At 41.0% G+C, this 20,867-nt stretch overlaps 1 protein-coding gene across 5 annotated transcripts in view; it reads right to left on the reverse strand.

The window, feature by feature from the left end:
* Positions 1-20,867, reverse strand: part of osbpl6 (oxysterol binding protein-like 6) — an 86,798-nt gene that overhangs the window by 39,739 nt on the left and 26,192 nt on the right. For 4 of the 5 annotated variants that reach the window (XM_089132968.1, XM_089132967.1, XM_089132966.1 and 1 more), the window contains exons 2-8: positions 15,874-16,135; positions 9,627-9,749; positions 7,915-7,968; positions 4,952-5,065; positions 4,627-4,797; positions 3,192-3,303; positions 2,757-2,860 (exon numbers count right to left, since the gene is read on the reverse strand). In XM_089132968.1, coding sequence (XP_088989094.1) covers positions 2,757-2,860; positions 3,192-3,303; positions 4,627-4,797; positions 4,952-5,065; positions 7,915-7,968; positions 9,627-9,749; positions 15,874-16,020 — 825 coding nt within the window. In that variant the 5' untranslated portion in view covers positions 16,021-16,135. The remainder of the gene's footprint in view (positions 1-2,756; positions 2,861-3,191; positions 3,304-4,626; positions 4,798-4,951; positions 5,066-7,914; positions 7,969-9,626; positions 9,750-15,873; positions 16,136-20,867) is intronic. The other variant, XM_089132965.1, reaches the window with a different exon arrangement.

The raw sequence follows: 20,867 nt of genomic DNA on the forward strand, positions 1-20,867 counted from the left end.
TCATTTTTGCTTATTAGTACGGTTGAATATCAGCAAAGACATTGGTTAATAAAGTGAGATTAAATACATAAAGTATATTTGATTTATTTAATATAGTTAATCATAAAATTATGATATTGCATTTTAGTGTTTTTATTCATTTTGAGGAATACTGGATGTTTTCGTGTAGGCGATATGAGTAAATGCATGTTCACGTTTAGTAGAGCTGGACCAGAATATTCGGATATTCGTTCGGTGGGTTGGTATTCAATTTGAAAATGTGACATTCGAATAATCGTTCTTTTTTTCTTTTCTTTTTTTTTACACACCTGGCATCCCACTCGAAACGGTTCTCATTCGCACTTGAATATGTTTTATAGTATAAAATCTGGTGAAATATAAAACTTAACATACTGTATATCTTCGTCATATAGCTAATTAATAAATATATTTGCTTCTTCTTGGGTTACTAAAAGTGTTCCTGCAACGGTCTCCGGCTAGAGCGCAGAACAGCGCAGAACATCGATGTTCATTACTACCGAAGCTTCGAATATTTGATGTTTATTACTACCGAAGCTTCGAATATTCGACGTTCATTACTACCGAAGCTTCGAATATTCGACGTTCATTACTACCGAAGCTTCGAATATTCGACATTCATTACTACTGAAGCTTCGAATATTCGACGTTCATTACTACCGAAGCTTCGAATATTCGACGTTCATTACTACCGAAGCTTCGAATATTCGACGTTCATTACTACCGAAGCTTCGAATATTCGACGTTCATTACTACCGAAGCTTCGAATATTCGACGTTCATTACTACCGAAGCTTCGAATATTCGACGTTCATTACTACCGAAGCTTCGAATATTCGACGTTCATTACTACCGAAGCTTCGAATATTCGACGTTCATTACTACCGAAGCTTCGAATATTCGACGTTCATGACTACCGAAGCTTTGAATATTCGATGTTCATTACTACCGAAGCTTCGAATATTCGACGTTCATTACTACGGAAGCTTCGAATATTCGACGTTCATTACTACCGAAGCTTCGAATATTCGATGTTCATTACTACCGAAGCTTCGAATATTCGACGTTCATTACTACCGAAGCTTCGAATATTCGACGTTCATTACTACCGAAGCTTCGAATATTCGACGTTCATTACTACCGAAGCTTCGAATATTCGACGTTCATTACTACCGAAGCTTCGAATATTCGACATTCATTACTACTGAAGCTTCGAATATTCGACGTTCATTACTACCGAAGCTTCGAATATTCGACGTTCATTACTACCGAAGCTTCGAATATTCGACGTTCATTACTACCGAAGCTTCGAATATTCGACGTTCATTACTACCGAAGCTTCGAATATTCGACGTTCATTACTACCGAAGCTTCGAATATTCGACGTTCATTACTACCGAAGCTTCGAATATTCGACGTTCATTACTACCGAAGCTTCGAATATTCGACGTTCATGACTACCGAAGCTTTGAATATTCGATGTTCATTACTACCGAAGCTTCGAATATTCGACGTTCATTACTACGGAAGCTTCGAATATTCGACGTTCATTACTACCGAAGCTTCGAATATTCGATGTTCATTACTACCGAAGCTTCGAATATTCGACGTTCATTACTACCGAAGCTTCGAATATTCGACGTTCATTACTACCGAAGCTTCGAATATTCGACGTTCATTACTACCGAAGCTTCGAATATTCGACGTTCATTGCTACCGAAGCTTCGAATATTCGACGCTCATTATTACCGAAGCTTCGAATATTCAACATTCATTGCTACCGAAGCTTCGAATATTCGACGTTCATTACTACCGAACCTTCGAATATTCGACGTTCATGACTACAGAAGCTTCGAATATTCGACGTTCATTACTACCGAACCTTCGAATATTCGACGTTCATGACTACCGAACCTTCGAATATTCGACGTTCATGACTACCGAAGCTTCGAATATTCGACGTCCATGACTACCGAAGCTTTGAGTATTCGACGTTCATGACTACCGAAGCTTTGAATATTCGACGTTCATGACTACCGAAGCTTCGAATATTCGACGTCCATGACTACCGAAGCTTCGAAGCTCAAAAAATGGTATTCGGACCAGCCCTAACGTTTAGTCTAGAACTAAAAAAACATCATGTTTACACAGCGCCCACACACACACACACACACACACACACACACACACATACACCGCACACAACAAGTCCTCGCTTTATTTCTCTCAACATACATGTGGACAGGAGAGCTGTCAGTCTATAAATGTGGAAAAGTAACTTAGATATTTTGTTGTAAATTGATAAAGTAATGCATTACTTTGCTAGTTACTTGAAAAAGTTACTTATAATGTCTTAACCCCAACACTGTTTGCAAGACTACTCTCTTTTTTCCAGCCGACAAGCAGGTAAAAAGTCGACTTGTCAATATTCAGCTAATGATTCACAGTGTGTGTTATGATGAGCGATTCCTTTTACTTGTACACACGTCTGCACTGCTGTAAACCGTCCAGCAGGGCATTGATATAAACACAGCTGCATATATGTGAAGTGAATTCAAACAGACAAGACAAAAACATCAGATTCGTGTCCGGATGTCAAACCTGTGCATTAGGTTAGCAGTGTAAGAGAAATACACATTGCAGTCTGCAACACAGATACACTCACACACACACCATGAGGAAGCCGTTTAATGCGGAGACCTGGGCTAATGAACACAGATGCTGAGTGTGTGCATGTACCTGCATGTCTGTGAAATTGGGAGCTGACTGAGTCCTTTGTAGGATCTCCAGACTTTGCAGCAGTTGATTCAACTCTAATAGACTAGATTGGCAGTAGGCGAGCTCTGGAACACACAAACACACACACCGATGAGACTCAAATGTAGTTTTTGTAAATAAGACAGAGGATCAGTCTTAAGGAACAGTCTTGCGCAAAATTAAAAACACAGATCTGAATCAATGTCATTAAGGAGTTACATCATGTGGGTGTTTGAATTGATTTTTACAATTAATCACACAGGTCTAAATATATTAATAATTATTAAACAAATACAATATACAGTATATATATATATATATATATGGTGGTAAAATGTGACAGCCATCTTCATGACAGGTTTAGTGAGATGAGCCATATAATTAAACCCTAATTATTCAGAATGAATTGTGTGTTACCTTCTGCACACTTGTCCATCTCCTCTGACTCCTTTAACCAGGCCGCCACTTTACTCTGTCCATTACTGCAGGATGGAGGCAGGTGCCAGGGGAGACTGGTGGGCTTACCCTGCTGAACACACACACACACACACACATACACGTGTTTGTTTGTTTTTTCCCTTATTGGAAACAAAATTAGGAATGGATAAGACTCATAAGCAGAATCGAAATTGGTATCGTAATCGTTAAAATTCAAACGATGGCGTTTACATGCCAGAAAGAAGCCAGACCTGAACGGGAATAAATTGTGTGCAATAAGATCAGGAATATGTATGACAAATAAAGCTTAATATTCATGCTGACTTCTAATGAAGTTTACAGGTGAAACTCGAGAAATTAGAATATCGAGTAAAAGTTCATTTATTTCAGTATTCAGTCCCTCCAGAATAACATGATTATTATAAGCCATAATCATCAAAAGTATAACAAATAAAGGCTTGAAATATCTTACTTTGCATTTAATGAGTCTATATAATATATCAGTTTCACATTTTAAAGGGTTAGTTCACCCAAAAATGAAAATTCTGTCAGTATTTACTCACCCTCATGTTGTTCCAACCCCGTAAGACCTTCGTTCATCTTCGGAACACAAATTAAGATATTTAAGATATTAAGATCGCTCCTGCATACAGTCCATAGGCTTCTTGAGGGACTGGCTCTTGCTGTCCCCGAAAAGTCATTAAAGACATCGTTAAAATAGTCCAAGTGACGACAGGGGCTCAATCTTAAGTTTATCAAACGACGAGAACACTTTTGTGCGCAAAAAAACAACAAAAATAACGACTTTATTTCAACTATTCGTTTATTTCTACCTCTGCGCGAGTCAGGTTACTAGTTTAATAGCGTAAGCTTCTGTTATTGTACGTCACACGCATCACACACACATGACCCGCGTCGGCCAATAGTGAGCCTACGTGTGACGTAGCTTTACGCAATCACACTACGTTAACTGACTACAGGCCCGTGGAGAAGGAAGTGAATAGTTGAAATAAAGTCGTTATTTTTGTTGTTTTTTTGCGCACAAAAGTGTTCTCGTCGTTTGATAAACTTAAGATTGAGCACCTGTAGTCACTCGGACTATTTTAACGATGTCTTTAATGACTTTTCGAGGACAGCAAGAGTCATTCCCTCAAGAAGCCTATGGACTGTATGCAGGAGCGATCCTAATATCTTAAATATCTTAATTTGTGTTCTGAAGATGAACGAAGGTCTTACGGGGTTGGAACAACATGAGGGTGAGTAAATACTGACAGAATTTTCATTTTTGGGTGAACTAACCCTTTAAGTTGAATTACTGAACTTTTGCAGGATATTGTAATTTTTTGAGCGTCACCTGTAATTACATCAGACAATCCCTAAAGGATGCGGGGCACAGAAACAGAGGGGTCGTGACCTTGCTTTGGTGTGTGCTGGAGGGGGTGTTCTGCGGAGACTCTGCGCCGGCCGACGGAGGGAACGTCCGCAGCGTGACGTCCCGAGGAGAGCGGACGATCTCGTTCTGACGGAACAAGCGATGGTGACGCAGCTTGCACACCCAGAGGTCAAACACATCTGGAGACTTCACCTTGGAGGAGACAGACAGGTCACAGCATCCACATCAGCTTTACACCACAGAAAGAGGATTAAAAGGAATAAACCCCAGAGACGTAAGAGTGCCTGAAGTTGAAGAAACACCGGTTCTCTCCGCAATATTTCAGTGAACGCAGTCACACACACACCTTCAGATGGTAGATGTGCTCTTCTGTGTCCAGGTCTATGCGGCGAGCTCTTTTCTTGATGGACATCACAGACAGACCCACATCTATACAGCCATGGAGCTTCCCTTTCTGAATCTGACACACACACACACACAATGACATTTAACCATCATACATTATCTAATATATATATTTATTTTTTATGCAGTATGTCCCAGACATTTCTTTTCAGAGAGTCAGACTGGTTTTCTGACATTTCCCTTCTGTTAATAAAATAAAAGACGTAGGGTTATTAAGGGGCAGAGAACACACCTTTCCAAAAGCACTCTGGGTCTCTCCCACACACAAACACACTCTGGCACACACACACTCTCTCACACTTAGACACTCTCAAACACACACACACACACAAAGTAGCGCACAAAAACACACACACAAACATGTACACAGTCACTCCCACACTCATAAACACACACAAACACACACTCTCTGTCCTGGTTGCATCAGTGCTCAGAGATGTTTCTGCTGTTGAGTCTGAGTCACGCTACAGAGAGAGCTGACAGCCAATCACAGCGCAGCGTCTCTCTGACCTACACAACTCATCATCATTCAGAGCAGCGCGGCTCGCAGGAAGTGCTCGATGCAGCGTTCACAACCCACACACTCACAAACCCGAACCCACTCACGTCCCCGAACACACTCACAACTTCAACCCCGAACACACTCACAACTTCAACCGCGAACACACTCACAACTTCAACCACGAACACACTCACAACTTAAACCCCGAACACACTCACAACTTCAACCACGAACACACTCACAACTTCAACCCCGAACACACTCACAACTTCAACCGCGAACAGACTCACAACTTAAACCCCGAACACACTCACAACTTCAACCGCGAACAGACTCACAACTTCAACCCCGAACACACTCACAACCCCGAACACACTCACAACTTTAACCCCGAACACACTCACAACCCCGAACACACTCACAACCCCGAACACACTCACAACTTTAACCCCGAACACACTCACAACCCCGAACACACTCACAACCCCGAACACACTCACAACCCCGAACACACTCACAACCCCGAACACACTCACAACCCCGAACACACTCACAACTTTAACCCCGAACACACTCACAACTTCAACCGCGAACAGACTCACAACTTAAACCCCGAACACACTCACAACCCCGAACACACTCACAACCCCGAACACACTCACAACCCCGAACACACTCACAACTTTAACCCCGAACACACTCACAACTTCAACCGCGAACAGACTCACAACTTAAACCCCGAACACACTCACAACTTCAACCCCGAACACACTCACAACTTCAACCGCGAACAGACTCACAACTTAAACCCCGAACACACTCACAACTTCAACCCCGAACACACTCACAACTTCAACCCCGAACACACTCACAACTTTAACCCCGAACACACTCACAACTTTAACCCCGAACACACTCACAACTTCAACCGCGAACAGACTCACAACTTAAACCCCGAACACACTCACAACCCCGAACACACTCACAACCCCGAACACACTCACAACCCCGAACACACTCACAACTTTAACCCCGAACACACTCACAACTTCAACCGCGAACAGACTCACAACTTAAACCCCGAACACACTCACAACTTCAACCCCGAACACACTCACAACTTCAACCGCGAACAGACTCACAACTTAAACCCCGAACACACTCACAACTTCAACCCCGAACACACTCACAACTTCAACCCCGAACACACTCACAACCCCGAACACACTCACAACTTTAACCCCGAACACACTCACAACCCCGAACACACTCACAACCCCGAACACACTCACAACCCCGAACACACTCACAACCCCGAACACACTCACAACCCCGAACACACTCACAACTTCAACCCCGAACACACTCACAACCCCGAACACACTCACAACTTCAACTCTGAACACACTCACAACTTCAACTCTGAACACACTCACAACTCCGAACACACTCACAACTTCAACCCCGAACACACTCACAACTTCAACCCCGAACACACTCACAACTCCGAACACACTCACAGCTTCAACCCCGAACACACTCACAACTTAAACCCCGAACACACTCACAACCCCGAACACACTCACGTCCCCGAACACACTCACAACCCCGAACACACTCACAACCCCGAACACACTCACAACCCCGAACACACTCACAACTTTAACCCCGAACACACTCACAACCCCGAACACACTCACAACTTCAACCCCGAACACACTCACAACCCCGAACACACTCACGTCCCCGAACACACTCACAACCCCGAACACACTCACAACTTCAACCCCGAACACACTCACAACCCCGAACACACTCACAACTTCAACCCCGAACACACTCACAACCCCGAACACACTCACGTCCCCGAACACACTCACAACCCCGAACACACTCACAACCCCGAACACACTCACAACTTCAACCCCGAACACACTCACAACCCTGAACACACTCACGTCCCCGAACACACTCACAACCCCGAACACACTCACAACTTCAACCCCGAACACACTCACAACCCCGAACACACTCACAACTTCAACCCCGAACACACTCACAACTTCAACCCTGAACACACTCACAACCCCGAACACACTCACAACCCCGAACACACTCACAACTTCAACCCCGAACACACTCACAACCCTGAACACACTCACGTCCCCGAACACACTCACAACCCCGAACACACTCACAACTTCAACCCCGAACACACTCACAACCCTGAACACACTCACGTCCCCGAACACACTCACAACTTCAACCCCGAACACACTCACAACTTCAACCCTGAACACACTCACAACCCCGAACACACTCACAACTTCAACCCCGAACACACTCACAACCCCGAACACACTAATGTCCCCGAACACACTCACGTCCCCGAACACACTCACGTCCACAGGAGACTTGGAGTACTTCAGGATCCCGTTATCCAGAACGAAAAAACGCTGTGCAGAAGACAGAAGGAAACAGTATTAGTCCAATGAATATTTACTGTAAATACATATAATAAAGAATAAAGGGTCAAATATAAGAAAAATAAACCAATGGAAATTTAAATACTAATAATATTCAAACAAATAAGCTCTTTATCGGTCATTAAAACCAAGATTCGGTAAAATGAAATTGCAGGACTTTTCAAGCACTACTTCTTTTTAGATTTCAAGGACTACAATTATCACTCATCAAACAATATCTTTATTATTTTTTTTATTTATTTCAATTTTTACTCAAATTACATATACACATATATATATATATATATATATATATATATATATATATATATATATATATATATTATCTGATGTTTCAAGATCAATCCATTGACCAGCGCTGTCAGGCATGACAATGACCTGAAGAATGAAAGTTGTACTATATACTAATCATGAAACTTAATGTGATGTGAAATAGCTCTATGTATATCTCCGAAGGGCTGAAGCATTAATTTTATGTGAAAGGGTGATGGGTTTCTTTCCTCCGAAAAAATTTAACACTGATTTCGTGAATTTCAATAATTCAAGCATTTTTCAAGTTCCTCTTCAAAAATATGACTCTTTTCTTTGGATACTGGAGGAAATGGGATTGTCACATACAAAAAAATAACAATCAATAATTAGTAGACTTTTAGAACTGCACCACAAGTTCTGCTTGAATAACATAGTTGCTGACTCCTTGTAAGACCTCATGTATTAACGGTTGTGTTCTTGTTGTTAATTTTTTTCTTTACTTTTTCCCCTCCTTAATGTGTACAAAAAAGGAAAAACTGTTTTAAAAAAACTTTTGCTGATAATTTACTCACCCCCATGTCATCCAAGATGTCCATGTCTTTCTTTCTTCAGTCGAAAAGAAATTAAGGTTTTTGATGAAAACATTCCTGGATTTTCTCCATATAATGGACTTCAATGGGAACCAAACGGTTCAAGGTCCAAAAGACAGTTTCAGTGCAAACTACAAACTGTTCAAAGGGCTTTAAACGACTCCAGATGATGAATAAGGGTCTTATCAAGCGAAACGATCGCTCATTTAAAAAATAAATAACAAAGTTTTATAAGCTCAAATGCTCGCCTTGCTCTGTTCTGTGATGCGCGTTCGTGACTCTCCTGTTCATCAAAATGAACGAATCTTTTTCCGAGTCATTTCGTTCATTCAACAAACAAAATGACTCGAAAAAAGATTTGCTCATTTTGATGAACGAGTTCGAACAGGAGAGTCGAGCAAGGCAGGCATTTGAGCTTATAAAACTTAAACTTTGTTATTTGTTTATTAAATGAGCGATCGTTTCGCATGATAAGACCCTTATTCGTCATCTGGAATCGTTTAAAGCCCCTTAATTTCTTTTCGACTGAAGAAAGAAAGACATGGACATCTTGGATGACATGGGGGTGAGTAAATTATCAGCAAAAGTTTTTTTTAAAGTGAACTACTCCTTTAAGTTTCAAAAAGTCACATTCAAAACTTTAAACACCTTGTACGAACCCTGTAAACACATTGCTGGTCTTAAGGGGTTTAAGCTGGTCTCCCAGTCTGGAAAACTCCCAAACTCACTAAAACCAGTGAATCAGAGCAGCGGGATCAGACTGGTTTGTTGGTTTTCGTCTCTCACCTTGTGCCAGCCCTTCAGGGGCCATTTCCTCCGCTTCAGCATGAAGCCCTCGTGCTTCTCTGGCCTCTGCACATGAGTCTGCCCGATCCTCAGGCCCTCGATGATCTCCCAGCTATCCGTCTCCTACACAGGGACACCGTCAGATATAAGAAAACCAAACCAGTGGAAATGTAAAAGCCATTAATGTCCAACAAACAGCTCTATATCATTCATAAACACCAATAATAAACATGAGACAGGCATATTGGGAGAGTTGAATGATGAATGAATGAATGAATGAATGAATGAATGAATGAATGAATGAATGAATATAATATAATATGAATATCATGTAGTCCCATTACAACATGAAGTGTTTAAACACCGATTAAATTCTGTTATTCATTTATCGCAGTGGTTTATGAGATGCTTTGTTGATTGCTCAAGATGATTGTATGATTGTGTGAATACGATGCTCTAACTTTTGGAAACTGCGGTATGAGAATAATTTCTTTTTTGACTGAAGTGACACTGAGTGCTTTAGAGAAACAAAAACCTAAAAGAGTAATACAATAAGACTTAAAAAAATCATTTATGTTATGTTAAAATGGTTGGGTAACTGTGTGCAGTTCTGTAATGAGTGATAGATTAATTTCATGATTTAGCAGTCAATATTAGTTTGCGAAAAAACCTAAAAAATTAAAAAGAATAAAAAAATGCTTTTAGATCGAAAGTGTTTACAGCTAATTGCAGACTGATCAAAAAGCCAAACTCATTAGAAACATCATTAAACAGACATCAGACCAGTGAGGCTTGACTGAGTGAACGCATTTCCTAGAAACACACAAAGCATGAGTTGGGAGAAAAGATTTGATTTTATAGCATACAATTTTAGAAGAAACATGCATGTTTAACAATCGACATGGTCCCTTACAAATGAATAAAAGTAAATAGAATAAATAAATAAGCAAAATGCCATTTTAAAATCTCATCACTAAACATTACATCAAATAGCAAAAGAACTGTTTCTTTATATATTAAATAATTGGCATGAATAATTTAACTGTAAGTCAAAAAACTGTCCTTCAATTACAGTCAAAGGTTTATTTTAAGTACAAAAATGAATACTAAAATAGTTAATTTAAACTAAACTTAGTAGTAGTTTATTGAGATTAGACTTCAAAGTGCAAAACTAAAAAAGAAGTATTTAGAGAGTAAATTAGTGTTGCTCACCGTGTAGTTGCAATACAAAAGAAAAACTTGGATGTAAACTATAGTTTACACTTAAAATACGAGTAAAAGTATACTTTTATAAACTAAAAAGTGGGCCAAGAAGAACTTAAATGGTACACATAAAAGTACACTGGTACAGGGATGTTTGTATACTTGCTACATAAACTGCACTCAGAATATATACCTGGACGTTACCGACGTTTACTTAAGTCACCATGAAATCAAAATTGACGATTCTTATTTTTTACAGAATACTGCAGTAATTATTATAAAAGATTTATCCATGCGCACTATTTTCTTGAAATCCATGTTCTTCAGCATCTCTTCTCTTCTCTGAGGACGAGGGCGGAGCTACCCGTCACTCACATTAGATCCACCAATAGCAAGCCACAACCATCCAATCAATTCCACACAGAATAAATCAAGCCCCGCCCACATTTGTTCTTGTTCGTAAAGCCCATGTTCGTCGTAATAAGGAAGTTCCTACTTTCGTTTCATGATGACTTTAATGAAATGAACTTGAAGTATATTTCTTTTTTTGTATGGGTAAATGTACGCATCAGAATGGTGATGGCTGCTTTAGAAACAACGCTCATTAGTTCATGTTAATAATATCTATAATAGTTATAATAGTTTATTTGTCCTCTTCCTGAAGTATAATAATCAGTATTTATCTGTATTGACCAGTTGTGTCACATTTTGTAGCGACTACTCTTTCTATCAATTCAAAACTTTTTTGGTTTTGTCAGCAAAAGTATTGGATAATAGGCGAATAAACGATAAAATAAACGTAAATGATGACTACAAAGTCTATTTCGAATGTTTATGAATTCCTGAATGAGTTTGTGAAGACTTGAATGAGCTCCTGCTTTGTTGAAATTCAATCTATTTGAGTAATTTCATTGATTTAGCAGCCCGTTCCTGTCTAAGTGGGTAGTTCTTCTTTGTAACTGGCTTTAACATATTTTATGGTCATAGTTAACAGCCTTGCTTTAAACAACCATGTCAGCTGAGAGGAATGAGACCATCTAGTGATTCATATTGGAGCTTTGTTGATGTGTTTTTCAATCCTCGCGGACAAAAGAATGGGAAAATATTTCCTGAACAACTCTGAAAAAGTGAGCGGTCTCTAGGGGCTTTCGCACCGGAGGAACCTTTTCATAGTTCCTACAACTATTGCTGGAAGTGCCTGGATTTTCGCAGGAACTGGGAACGATTCGGTTCTAGGAACTCCTTTTGGAGGAAATAATTGAGCTCCTACTTCAGAGTAGGTCTAAACTAGCACTATAGGAAATACCAATGACGTTAGTTTGATTGGCCGAACGCACGTGAAACACCATTACCCTCCATTTAAAACAAAAGCTTCCAATTTAAAACACACAGATTATAGCCTATATATTTACTCCACAAACTAACTCTACGAGCATGGAAAGCAGTGATGGATGAAGCTCTTAACCTTTACGCTGAAGGACAAAATCCAACGCAACTTTGAGGTGACCAAGACAAACATGATTATGTATTTCTGCTCAGCTAGCAACATTACGGTCTACTTTCTATGTATAACAGTTCTATCAAATATCGCATTAGACAGGACTGTTGGACAGATCGTAAACTAATGAACACAGAGAATGCGAGCACTGTTTGTTTACTCTAGCGTTCCCGAGTCACAAAAACAAGCTTGGCTTACGTCACTTCAGAGTTCCTATTGGCGGAGCGAATGCAACCAGAATGCAACCATTAGTTCTCGGAGAACCATCCTGGTGGCTCGTTCTTATAACTAATGCCGCCTTTACACTGGATACGACAAACAACAGCCATCGGACTGGAAGTCGTCCATTTCCAATGGGGAGTCCTACGGGAGCTGCGTGGAGTTCTGATCATATGTGTATACGGAAATTTCGGATGCGTTGAAATAACATTCTGCGGCTATACCGTATGCGACCGGCCGACCGGATGTGACGAATTCTAATCAAAACTATGAGCGTGAAGCTGGAATTACCAATATTTTAACACTTTAACGTTATTCTGTAGTCGCTATTCCTGCAAAATGGCAGTTATTAATAATTATGGCAGAAATAATTATTTTATAATTACTGAATCAATATTTATGTTGATTAGCTCTATAAAATCTACTATGTTTGTATTTCAGATGTATTGAGGGTCATTTGTTTTGCGTGAATATATTCATCCATGCATTACGTTCATTAAAATTATTAATTTTACAATGGCGAATAAGCCGAGGGTAATAAACAATTGACCCTTCGCAGGGAGTTTGATTGACAGGCGATATGACCAATCATAATCCGCCATCCGCCGAATCCGACGTTTAGTCCGATAAAGCAGTCAGGAGAGTTAGTAGATAGCTTAATAAATAAATTAAAGCTGTGTCATAAATAAATGAGATGAAAATACCGTCGGTGGCCTTGAAACTTGAAAAACAGTGTGCACTGACGTCTTTCCGCGGTTGAAACAACATTCCTTCTGATGTTCATTCATGTTTATTTGATGCTTTAAATGAGCAAGAATGAAGAGATGATCGGGTCACGAGCAGCTTTAACAGCTGTACAGTGATCAGTCAGACACATTCAAGAGCCACAAAACGGCATTTTTTGTTTAAATTTCTTTAAAAAAAATGACCAAATTTGAAAGTTGAGACTTTGCTTCATTATAAAGTATCTTGCTTTGTCATATCGGTCGACGTGTTGTCAGTGTCTCTGCGTGATAACATGATGTGTGGCGTGAGAGGGACGTGGCTTGTACATCAGTCACTAAAGGGGTCTTTGCGAACACTCACTAAAGGGGGCGGGGTCTTTGTGAACACTCACTAAAAGGGGGTGGGTCTTTGTGAACACTCACTAAAGGGGTTGGGTCTTTGGGAACACTCACTAAAGGGGGCGGGGTCTTTGCGAACACTCACTAAAGGGGTTGGGTCTTAGTGAACACTCACTGAAGGGGGTGGGTCTTTGTGAACACTCACTAAAGGGGGCGGGGTCTTTGTGAACACTCACTAAAGGGGGCGGGGTCTTTGGGAACACTCACTAAAGGGGGCGGGGTCTTAGTGAACACTCACTAAAGGGGTTGGGTCTTTGGGAACACTCACTAAAGGGGGCGGGGTCTTAGTGAACACTCACTGAAGGGGGTGGGTCTTTGTGAACACTCACTAAAGGGGGCGGGGTCTTAGTGAACACTCCCTGAAGGGGGTGGGTCTTTGTGAACACTCACTAAAGGGGGTGGGGTCTTTGGGAACACTCACTAAAGGGGTTGGGTCTTTGCGAACACTCACTAAAGGGGGCGGGGTCTTAGTGAACACTCCCTGAAGGGGGTGGGTCTTTGTGAACAGTCACTAAAGGGGGTGGGTCTTTGTGAACACTCACTAAAGGGGGTGGGTCTTTGTGAACACTCACTAAAGGGGGTGGGGTCTTAGTGAACACTCCCTGAAGGGGGTGGGTCTTTGTGAACACTCACTAAAGGGGGTGGGTCTTTGGGAACACTCACTAAAGGGGGCGGGGTCTTAGTGAACACTCACTGAAGGGGGTTGGTCTTTGTGAACACTCACTAAAGGGGTTGGGTCTTTGGGAACACTCACTAAAGGGGGTGGGGTCTTAGTGAACACTCACTGAAGGGGGTGGGTCTTTGTGAACACTCACTAAAGGGGTTGGGTCTTTGGGAACACTCACTAAAGGGGGCGGGGTCTTAGTGAACACTCACTGAAGGGGGTGGGTCTTTGTGAACACTCACTAAAGGGGGTGGGTCTTTGTGAACACTCACTGAAGGGGGTGGGTCTTTGTGAACACTCACTAAAGGGGTTGGGTCTTTGCGAACACTCACTAAAGGGGGCGGGGTCTTAGTGAACACTCCCTGAAGGGGGTGGGTCTTTGGGAACACTCACTAAAGGGGGCGGGGTCTTTGCGAACACTCACTAAAGGGGACGGGGTCTTTGCGAACAGTCACTAAAGGGGGCGGGGTCTTTGCGAACACTCACTAAAGGGGACGGGGTCTTTGCGAACACTCACTAAAGGGGGTGGGTCTTTGGGAACACTCACTAAAGGGGGCGGGGTCTTTGCGAACAGTCACTAAAGGGGGCGGGGTCTTTGCGAACACTCACTAAAGGGGGTGGGTCTTTGTGAACACTCATTAAAGGGGGCGGGGTCTTTGGGAACAATCACTAAAGGGGGCGTGGTCTTTGCAAACAGTCACTAAAGGGGGCGGGGTCTTTGAGAACACTCACTAAAGGGGGTGGGTCTTTGTAAACACTCACTAAAGGGGGCGGTGTCTTTGCGAACACTCACTAAAGGGGGCGGGGTCCTTGTGAACACTCACTAAAGGGGGTGGGTCTTTGTGAACGCTCACTAAAGGGGGCGGGGTCTTTGCGAACAGTCACTAAAGGGGGTGGGTCTTTGCGAACAGTCACTAAAGGGGGCGGGGTCTTTGCGAACAGTCACTAAAAGGGGTGGATCTTTGTGAACACTCACTAAAGAGGGCGGGGTCTTTGTGAACACTCACTAAAGAGGGCGGGGTCTTTGCAAACAGTCACTAAAGGGGGTGGGTATTTGCGAACACTCACTAAAGGGGACGGGGTCTTTGCGAACAGTCACTAAAGGGGGCGGGTCTTTGGGAACACTCACTAAAGGGGGCGGGGTCTTTGCGAACACTCACTAAAGGGGGTGGGTATTTGCGAACACTCACTAAAGGGGGTGGGGTCTTTGCGAACACTCACTAAAGGGGGCGGGGTCTTTGCGAACACTCACTAAAGGGGGCGGGGTCTTTGTGAACACTCACTAAAGGGAGCGGGGTCTTTGCGAACACTCACTAAAGGGGGCGGGGTCTTTGCGAACACTCACTAAAGGGGGTGGGTATTTGCGAACACTCACTAAAGGGGGCGGGGTCTTTGCGAACGCTCAATTTCAAAGATCCGTTTGACTGCCGTTACGAGGCGAAATGCGTCAATCATATGCGAATGCAAATGTCGTGTGCAGTGGAAAGGCGGGTCCTATAACTTTTCTCTTCCTCTGTCTCGATGCGAAGTCGGTCTCACCTGTCGACTGTCTCTCTGAGACGAAGAGGAGGAGGACGCGCTCTTGTGGGTGGGGGTGGAGCTTTTGTGTAAAGGGGTGCAGCTCTTGTGGATGGGCGTGGCCCCCTTCTCCTCCAGGCTGGTGGCTCGGCTGTGATGACGAGACATGATAGCGGCTGCTGTCCACCTTCTGCTCTCTCTCAACCTTTTTATTTAGTGTCTCTTCTTGTCCCTCCAAAGCACAGCATGACCTTTGAATCCCTGTGCAGCCAAACGATTTCACCTGAAACACAAACGGTGGAGGAAATGAGAGTTAGTACCATGGTGACAGAGAGGTCAAAGAGGTCATGGGTTTAAAGATGACAAATGTATCGTGGTTCAGTTTATATATTGTCTTTATGGTCACGGTTTCAATTCATTAAAGATTTTATGTTGCAATCTCTGATGCACCAGGTAGGAAATATGATGCAATAACACTGTATTGAATTTCTTTAGCTACAATTATAATATAATTATAAAACACATTTAAAGTCCCCATGTGGTGAAAATCCAGCTTTTAATGTTGTTTATGTGTCTATGTGGTGTTTTTAATAAGCTTTAAGACAAATCATGTGTAAATTCATAAGTCGACAGCATTGCTGAGTATTTCCTCCTTAAAACTGCAGTGAACTAAAGACAGTCTCAAAAACACGGTTTGAAATCGCTGGTGTTTCTGACGTCACAAACAACCTCGTAACCAATCAGATCAACGTGTGATCGTCAACCGATCGAGTGAGTGGAGGCGGGGCTCATTTGTATATTCATAGAACCGCACATACTAAATGAGGCAAGGGTGTCGAGTTACATTCAAGCAATTTTTTTTAAGAATAAAAGGATTTAAATATGTCATTTTGGTGATCAAAGATGAGTTTTAAGGGATAACGTTATTGACTAAAGGGGGACTTTAAATGAAATACATTTAACATGGCTTGGTGATATAAATTACTTATATTACAAGTAAATTATTTAAAATATATATGTGTGTGTGTTTTATTCTCAAAATGTTAATTCTTGAATATGAAATAACTAATGATGACTTTCATATTATGATAATGACTTGTTCCAACTTATCGGCCTTTTCTGTCATTTATTAATGAATCAAGCATCTCGTCTAGTCTCTTCAATGTCAGGAAGTTCATATTGCCACAGCAATGAATTGAACAGCTTATAAATGAGGGTTGGAAATTCGATGATCATTGATCAGAGATCTCATCTAATCTGCATCGAGCAGAACTCGTAATGTTTTTCGCTCTGTCAGTGTCATTAAGAGACAGTCTATGGACCAGACGACAGTCCTTGAGTTACAGGCTTCACTAGGGTTGGGGATCACAAAGAATTTAACGATTCCATGAAATACTTATTTATTCCATTATTGATTCTTCTAACAGACCTACGCTCCAGTCTTCATGCAAAACAAAAACAATGATCTTTTAGTTGCATGTTTTATTGTTTCTTTTCTTAATATTATTTTAAAATGCCATTTATAACAATGAAATTGTGTTCAAAATCAAGGTGTCAAGGTGAGGCAAGGTCAGATGACATCATCCAATCTAACAATATCATGTGACAAATATCAATTGAATTAGGTGTAGAGTGACAGAAGAGAGAAAGACAAAACTGCAGTTAAAAATTAACCTACAGCATCAAATTTAAAACAATCGCGCACTGTAGCTTTGGATATAACCTGGCAACTGCTTATAAAGCCCATTATCAAAAAATAAAAAAAATAAAATAAAATAAAATGTAGCTTATGATTTTACAAAAAAACAAGAAATTACTAACTTTTGCCTAGAACAAAGTTTGAGTGATTTACTCTGCTGTCCGAAGTCACTAATAGGTGAGAATAACAAATTAAAACAAATACTTAATTAAAATTTCAATGATAGAGTAGAAGTGGAATATCTTTTCTCAACATTAGCTATACCCTTCTGAAAAAAAGTACACTTTAGCATACTTTTAAAAAGAGTATTTATTACATAAATAATATACTTTAAAAGAATATACTTAAGTGTGAATGTATTAGGACACTTAAATGATTGTTTAAACCAATTAAATTAAAATGTATTATATTTCAATGCCCCCTGAAATATTATGAAGACTTAATTATTTAATAATTTTTCCCTATATGGAAAAGCTTTTAATTTGACATTATTTTTTAAAAGTGTAGGCCTACTTAAGTCTGTTAAGGAACGGTCATGAATAGTGCTCTCTTTAAGTACACTTAAGTGGCCTTTTATTTCATTAATATTATATTGTCTGCGAGTACATTTGAAGTACACTACAAATGCACATTCGATACAATTAAGAACACCTCTTTTTCATACAGGTAATTAGTCAAGTGTATTTGACTTTGTTTCATTACAAACAAAACTATATTTTGGATTTTAATTGACCATTTTTTTTTATTTGTTTGTCGTTTTTTTGGCAATCTAGGGTGTGGCCTGTGTCCTACCCACCACAACCTTACAGGACACACCCTAGTCCTAACTCCAAGTGTTTACGTGGGGTGAACTGCCAGGTATTAGTTGCGGATTAAATTAAATAAAAAAAATAAAATAAATTGTCCAAAACTGTCGTAAATAATTTAGCCTACCGCATCCTAGTGTCGCACGCACACACTCGCTATTTATCCAGCACTGGCTTTGGAATCAACAATGGCCACAGACACTTTGAGCAAGTGGTGGAGGAAGTGACGTATGCCGTAAAGCTGTCGAATTTTGTAGTTCTTTTTGTGCTCTGGTTACTATCCGAAACCCAAAGTTACATAGAGCAAGTAAAAGCGACACAGACCCCGTCAGGCTATGGCAGACATGTCATTCAACCTATTGTAAGTCGATGTACCATCTCAAGGGTGGAAATATATTATGAAGCTTGAAAAACTACATAGTGTTGCTTTAATAATAGCACTGGCTTCTTCAAGAGATGCACCGTATAAATGTGCAGGTGTTTCGAGGAGGAAAGTATAATGTTTGGTGGTTTAGGACATTCTGTGAGTACAGTGAGTGACCGTCGATGTGTGTATGTTTTATAGTCTCTGCATGTGTCTTCATGAAGCAGTATTGATTAGCCATGCAGTATGAAGAGACTTTGACCAGCCTAATTAGACCCAAAGGAACACACACACACAGGCATTCTGATAGCTACCATTTAAGAAAAGCTGTTTCAATAGTGGGCAGAGTTACAAGTGAGATAACAGGATACATCTGTACAGGCCTTCCCAACACAAACATGCTTAGCAAGCACTCTGGGGAAAACACAAACAGTACATGAACACACACATCTATAATTTAAGGGCTTCCACCCCCTCCTCCAGCACATTAACTGCGCCGCGAGAGCCCGCCGAGGGGAGACGCGGGGAAACACGCATCACATGCTCAACCCGCCACATGAAGTGATAATGTTTCCGCAACAAATTTATAATCGCCATTTTCCCTCAACAGCAGCTTCACACGCTGGTAAATGAAACCTGCACTGAGCTCAGCTAAAATCTTAATGATTTGACTGATACAATGAATTGCACAAACTAGATTTATTGATCTGTTTTCCTCTTTGGTTTTAGGTCTTATCACACTTTACACCAGTGAGAAGAAAATACACACACACACACACAGAGTGAATGAGTGAAACACATCAGATATTGTGGCAGCAGACTCTGACTGTCCAGTAAAGTTGCATAAAGCTAATTATCAGGGTTATGTCCTGTTTTATGTGTTTTAAGCCCCGTTTACACGAAGGGAAAACGCAGATATTTCCCTGCGGTTTGGCCCGTCATTTACACGAAAACCCTGTTTTTATGACAGAAAACGATTATTTCTAAAAACTCCGGCCAAAGAGGAGATTTCTGAAAACGCCGGTTAAGTCTTGTCGTGTCAACTAGGAGAAACTGGGTTTTAGGTTCTCTCATGTCGATTCTGAGGATTCTGATTGGCTTGCATGGTTTTATCCTTCTCCCTACACTGCCGCCCATAGGTTTGGCATAATTATGATGGCGCTCGACAGCATATTTATGCGGGTGTGCGCACGATGTTATTATTGAAAACGGAGGCGGGGGAAATACCAGTTTCTCTAAATCCCGGCTTTGTGTAAACGTGGCCTTAAAGGGCACCTATTATGCCCCTTTTTACAAGATGTAATATTGGTCTCAGGTGTCCCTAAAATGTATTTGTGAAGTATCAGATCAAAATACCCTACAGTTAATTTATTATAACCATTTGAAAATGTCATTTTTGGGGCCTGTTTTGGTGTATACGACCTTAAATGCAAATGAGCTGCATATCCCCGCCCTGCCTTTGGATGAGGGCGTCACTTGATACCTATGGCAGTCGGTCGAAGCAGAAGGGCTGAGAGAGTGAGAGACCCACTGTTTTGAATGTCATTCAGCCAAACATGTTTGAATCGGAATATATAAATAGTCTCTGATCAGACCCAGATGACGAAGAGACTCTGGCAGAATAAACACAAATGAGAATGAACCAGGACGTCTCGGTATGGTTATTTGATAGATTTATGTACTTATAGAGTTGTAATCACGTCCCCTTTGCAATTATGGATGTGCAACACACACACACACACAGACACACACAAGCACTAACGCTGGCACAATTTTTTGAAACTACATACACATACTGTGATAAAGTTTGCTACGTACAAGCGAAATTACATTTATGCGAGGGACCTGTGGCGTCATGTTTAGCTTGTCGTACAGATGCTTCTGTGGCAAATGTGAGAAGATGGCTAACTTACAGGACAACAACATATATGCAGTTTTAATACTATATCTTTAAATATATATATATATATATTTATAAACATGTGGTTACACACTATACAAACAAGGTTTAAATTATATACACAGACATCCTACGACGACAACAACTTTAGATGCATTTGTTGTTGAATTGGCATCGACTGAAAAGACTATTTGCTCAAAAATCATAAAATACACTTACTGTTACTGGATGTGACGGTGGATCGCA

Source organism: Pimephales promelas, chromosome 7, assembly GCF_988280905.1.
Source record: "Pimephales promelas chromosome 7, fPimPro1.hap1.1, whole genome shotgun sequence".
Classification (NCBI taxonomy): domain Eukaryota; kingdom Metazoa; phylum Chordata; class Actinopteri; order Cypriniformes; family Leuciscidae; genus Pimephales; species Pimephales promelas.